Raw genomic sequence first — 5,802 nt, forward strand, 5'->3', positions numbered from 1 at the left:
TTGAATCAGAAACTCCATTCTTGCTTGTGAAACACTCCATCTTCAATTTATCTTCTTTTCAACTGATTGTGACCAAGTTCCTTACATTATTTCCTAGATTTTGCCTTAAATTGCTCAAATAACATGTAAAGATGAGGATTCATCAGTAATACATTGATTTCTTTAATATATGAAGAAATTTGAATCATGCATTCAGTAAACTAACAAATTTGCTTATGACTGACTGTTATTCTATGGTACATACTTGTGCTTATTCTGAGTTCTCTTAATCTCTATATTTGTCCAATTTTTCTTCTTAGGTTACATTAATGTTTGTTCTTTGTATCTCAAAAACATAAGTAATATTAGATTATTTTGTAAAATAGGGGTCTAAAATTGCATATTTTTCAAAATAAAGGGACCAAAATTACATATTTTGTAAAATAAGGAACTAAAACCGCATTTAAATCTAAATTATTAATATGATGGAGCATGATTATGGAGCTAAGAGAGTCACATATTACCAAATAATCTTTTTTCTATTTTGTTTCCTTGAGTCAATTATTAAAAGGAAATGAGTACAAGTTGAAATTTGATACATAAGATATCTGAATCTTTTGAATAAAACAAAAAATAAACTTCAAAATTGTTGACTAAAAACATGGGAAAATTACTGCTGCAGATTGGGAAGCTCTCCATGCATCATGATCAAGCCCAATCCTTCCTAATATCAAAAGTATAGTTGATCTCCAAGTAACATTTATTGTCATCATCAACAAACTGCACAAAAAAAATAAAATACAACAGTATGTGGTTGCATTATTATCTTCCAACATTAAAAGAAATTATATCAAGTTACATGGAACATTGCTTTAAATCAAGATAGGAGCATAACATTGAGTAAAAAAAGAAAGGTGAATTGTTTGCTACCTTTAGAGTTTGGTTGGATACGGATATCCCATATCTAACTAAACTCTAGGATATCAGAGTGTTCACAAAAATAAAAGCTAGAATATAAATGATAAGTTGTGAAAATTGAAAAGCATCACCTTGACACGGCTGAAAAACATTAATTTGTATATACCGACACTGTTGTGTAAATTCTTTTTACACATGCATTTAATTAAATCATATCATGTAAATACTTTTGGAGATATTTTAGATACTAACATGCATAAGTGACACTGTGATATGATTTGATTGAATGTATGTATGTATGTATGTAAAAAAAATTGTTAGGAACATTTCATCTAGTTATGGAAGTGCATGTTGTAGAATAAAATTGAGTGTGCATTTATTTGTAATATAAATTACCTTTGATCTTGCAGTATATTGTCCCCTAGCAAACATCCCAGCGGGTGTGACTTCTTCAGGCATCTCATGTGTGTAAGGCTCTAGCTGAGGACTGAAAGTTCCAAGCATCTCTTTTGAGCTATCAACTGATGAAATTATAACAATAATAATAATTTGTTTTAATACAATTAATTCATTAATTAAAAATGCTAATAAATTGAACATATATATATATATATATATATACATACCCTTAACAGCAGTCTTCCATACAGTATTGGTGTATTTTAATCCAGAAACAATGTTATTGCTCACTACAAAGCTGAATTTCAGACGGTAATTACTACCTTCTTTAAGAGTAAACCATAATCCCTTTGGTTTTCCATCTTCAGGAATGGGAAGAACAATGTCATCTCTACCAGGAGAGATTATAGAAAGGCTTGTAAAATTCACTTCAGGTTCAAGAATTTCTACAAACAATTACACATTCAAATTTAAAGTAAATTCTCAAACCAACACAACACATATTCTATGAAGTACAAACACAGACATATACATCGGACACGACATTATATACCTCCAATGTTGTTGACATCCACACTCCCAAGAAGCTGCTCCTTCCATTTCCTCAGACTCTCATCATCCTATATTTCAATTATGCAACCAAAAAATAAAACAAATAATAAATAATCAATCAAGAAAAAAAATGAATAAATACTTAAATTAGTCCTTGAAATTGTAGGACTCTAGTCTAAATCAATCCAGTACCTTATATTATCGATATTCCAAAATTATTCACGACATTACAAACTTTTAATCAAATTCGTCCCTCGTGGTATTTTATAGGACTAGAATGACATTAATTAATAATATCTTAGATGAATTCGAAACTAAGTGAACAATGCCACGAATAATTTTGATAACAAATCCATACAAAGTGGAGAAATTGATTAGTACTCTCTGATCTCATTTATAAGTAAAGATTCATGTTTCAGGTTCATTGAATAACTGATATAACTGACGTATCTGGTTTAAGTTATTCAATGAACCTGCAAAATGAATCTTTGCTTATATATAAGATGGGATGAAGTATTTTGCAATTTCATGAAATATTTAGGAATAATGATAATCTAGAGGACTAGATTCATACAACCCTATAATTTGAGAAAAATATACATATTAAGAAGAAAAATGTTTAGTTCCATAAGAATCAAAACCTTATCTTTCTCAAGGTGTTCTTTAATAGTGCATAGAGGACCTAGTTGTATTTTGGATCCATATTCATCTTCTTCCTCCTCAGTTGCATAGACAGAAGATTCACTTGCATGCCTGCTAAGAGGCTCATGATGTTCTTCTTTTTCTCCACCAGCCTCACTAGTTTGTCCTGCTTCTTTCTCATCATGATCAGATCCCATCTTCTTGGAACTTCAACAGCTCCAATAACCAAGGTGGTTAACTCATCAAAACATAGATAAAAGAAATAGTAGCATTTGTGGCCAAAATAATGTACTAAAAATATTTGACCTTGACAAAACAAATTTTAAAGATAGAAATTTATGTTAAGAGATTAATGATAAAAGTTAAGACAAATTAGAAACCATTTGAAGGGATGAATGGACTAAGTGAAACCAACAAATGAAAATGTATAAATAAAGTAATGACTTTTTTGTGTTTAAGAAAACTAAACAAGAATAAATAAAGAAAAATGTCACATAAAATAAAATTAAAATGTGATTGTTTGTTTTTGTTACTAGCTTTTTCTTCCTTTCTATTTTATTCCTCTTTTTGTGGCAATAGATCAAAATGGGAGGAGGAGAGAAAAAAAAGATTGGTCATTTGAAGAAAAATTCTCTTGGTGATCCGAAATGTTTGTTAGAAGTGAACATTAAATCACACCACAAATATTGTAACATATATTTATAGTGCTACTGCCTACTATACACATAAACAGTTTATTTACACAATTAAATTGTTAGTCAAATTTCCTTCAAAAAAAAAAAAAAAAACTTGTTAGTCAAACATAATTTTTTCTTTTTTGACGAAGTCAAATAAAAATTATTTACACAATTTTGTGAAATTTCATTTATCCATATCATAAAGACACAACTGAGTTTTTACTTTGGAAGGCGGCTTATGTCAATTTAGTCCCTATTTTTAAAAAGTTGAAGTTTTAGTCCCTCTATTTTAAAAATCAACTATTTGATCCCTATTTTAATATTTTAAGGAAAATAGCCCCCACTGTTATGAATAATATGTAATGAATGTCCATTATTGTGTAGGTTTTTTTGTCCCCTAATTGTGTCCTATAAATAGGACCCCTTTGTTACAATGTAATACACACTTGTGAATAGAATAATAACAATGGTCTATTCCTTTCTCTTCTCTCTTTCTCTTCTCCTTCTATATTCTTGCTATTCTTTAGAAATAGTTCATAACACGTTATCAGCACGATAGTCTCTCCCCTTTCAAGAAAGGTATAGCAACAAAGGGAAGTGACAATTTTATTTTATGTATGATTTTTTTTATTCTATTCTTTCATATAATTTTTTGTCTTCTTGTTTTTTTATATTGATTCACAAACCTTCGATCCAGAAGTATCGTGGTGAAATTTTTGAAATATGAATCCTGAAGATTCATAGTGTGATAAAATTTTAAAATATGAATCCTGAAGATTCATATTATGATGAAATTTTAAAATATGAATCCTGAAGATTCATGGTGTGATAAATTTTAAAATATGAATCCTGAAGATTCATAGTATGATGAAATTTTAAAATATGAATCCTGAAGATTCATAGATATAAGTAAAATGAACATCAATCCCTGAAGGATTGGATAAATAACTGATTGAATATATATTTGATCCGTTATACATGTTCTTAAACAATTTTAAAATCAATTTGTATTACCCACGAATTCCTGAAGAATTCATTACGGATACATCTTTGAAGGATTGTACAATTAGATATATTATAATATAACGAAGAATATGGATTATTCTTATGAGGATTGCATAAAAGATTATTCTTACATTATAACAATATTATATAGTTCCTGAAGAACTTAAAAGAAAAATCAAATTATTTTTTAAGAATTCCAGAAGAATTCAATATACATATGCATCCCTAAAGGATAGTTTTACCAATTTTTATAAAATTTTGGCAATTTACAATTTTCAATGGATTTATTTATTTATTTCTATATTGTACAAAACATAAAAAATGTATATCATATGCCAATTTTCTTATCAATACGTTATATGCCAATTTATTTTTATTTTTTCAATAAGTTACTAATTAATCTTATTCATAACATAGGTTACATTATAATTATTATTAAGTTACTATTTAATTTGCATTATAAATTTTCAGTATGTTACATTACATTAGTATTAATAAAAAATAATTGGAATTAATTTTTTTATTTGACTATGTTTATTATGCTTATCTAAGTATTTGCTTAATTTTATTATTTGATGATAGTATATATCAATAATAAATGAATGAAAAATCATTCCCAGAAGTGAATGAAGTCCAACCCATTGATGTTACTCCATTCCCAGAAGTGAATGTAGCAACACACGATTACCATGGACAAAAATTGTGGCCATCGTTGAGGTAATAGTCATGGCCGTGTTAATTTTAAAAGCTCGGCTTCTCGCTAGAATTGAAAGAAAAAAAGGAAAAGTAGACAAATTAGCAAAACTAATGAAAATATATGTGATATTAGCTAGTTCCCGAAGAACTAATTAAAGAATAAAAAGGGAAAACCTTGATATTGAAGCATCTTTGAATGATTGCTCAAAGAATAAAATTTTCTTGAAGAAATTATGAAGATTATTATGATCATTATATGAAGATCACCTGTGATATAGTTCTTGAAAAGCTAAAGCTTTAATTTGGCGCATCTTTGATGGATTGCTCAAAGAATATGGATTTTCTTAACCAATATTATGAAAGATTGTAAAATTGTGTTTTTCTCTAGCCATTCTGAATAGAGATTTGTTGTTGAGTTCCTGAAGAACTAATTTTTGTTTACAACATGATTAAAGTCCATATGATCTATTTGATCTTAGTATAAATTGGACCAAAATTAAAAGAACAATTATGTATGTCTCTTGAATATGCTCTTGAAGTAGCAAACTTATGAAAAAAAATTCAAAAAATATTTGATTAATCATATTTTAGATTGGTACAATTTCAATAATTATCAATTGAAATGTGAAAGTTTTTACATGATAATTCGACTTTATTTCTCGATGTACAACTTAGTAAGATCTCTATCTATCTATTTTATATTTTACTATGAGGTAGACGATTATTATTCCCTATGAAATATATGCCTAAGAAAAAAGTTACATTTAGCTTTTTATACATTAAACTTTGAATTTATTTTATGGTGATTATGTTTTCTTAAGCTTTGAATACAATTATTTTCTTAATTACTTATAATTATAATTCGGTTACAGTTTGTAAATATAAACTGATTTTAATTATTCCGGTTACATATTTAAATCAATTGATTGATTTT

General features: G+C 27.7%; 1 protein-coding gene across 1 annotated transcript; it reads right to left on the reverse strand.

Moving 5' to 3' along the window:
- Positions 1 to 687: 687 nt before the first annotated feature.
- LOC123910058 (rho GDP-dissociation inhibitor 1-like) lies at positions 688 to 2,687 on the reverse strand. Its single transcript, XM_045961089.1, has 5 exons — positions 2,490 to 2,687; positions 1,850 to 1,916; positions 1,524 to 1,742; positions 1,294 to 1,418; positions 688 to 759 (listed from the first exon to the last, which is right to left on the reverse strand). Exons 1-5 carry the CDS (start codon positions 2,685 to 2,687, stop codon positions 688 to 690), a joined length of 681 nt encoding a protein of 226 aa, XP_045817045.1.
- Between the last annotated feature and the right edge of the window lie 3,115 nt (positions 2,688 to 5,802).

The sequence above is a fragment of the Trifolium pratense genome, linkage group LG2, assembly GCF_020283565.1.
Source record: "Trifolium pratense cultivar HEN17-A07 linkage group LG2, ARS_RC_1.1, whole genome shotgun sequence".
NCBI classification, from domain to species: Eukaryota; Viridiplantae; Streptophyta; class Magnoliopsida; order Fabales; family Fabaceae; genus Trifolium; species Trifolium pratense.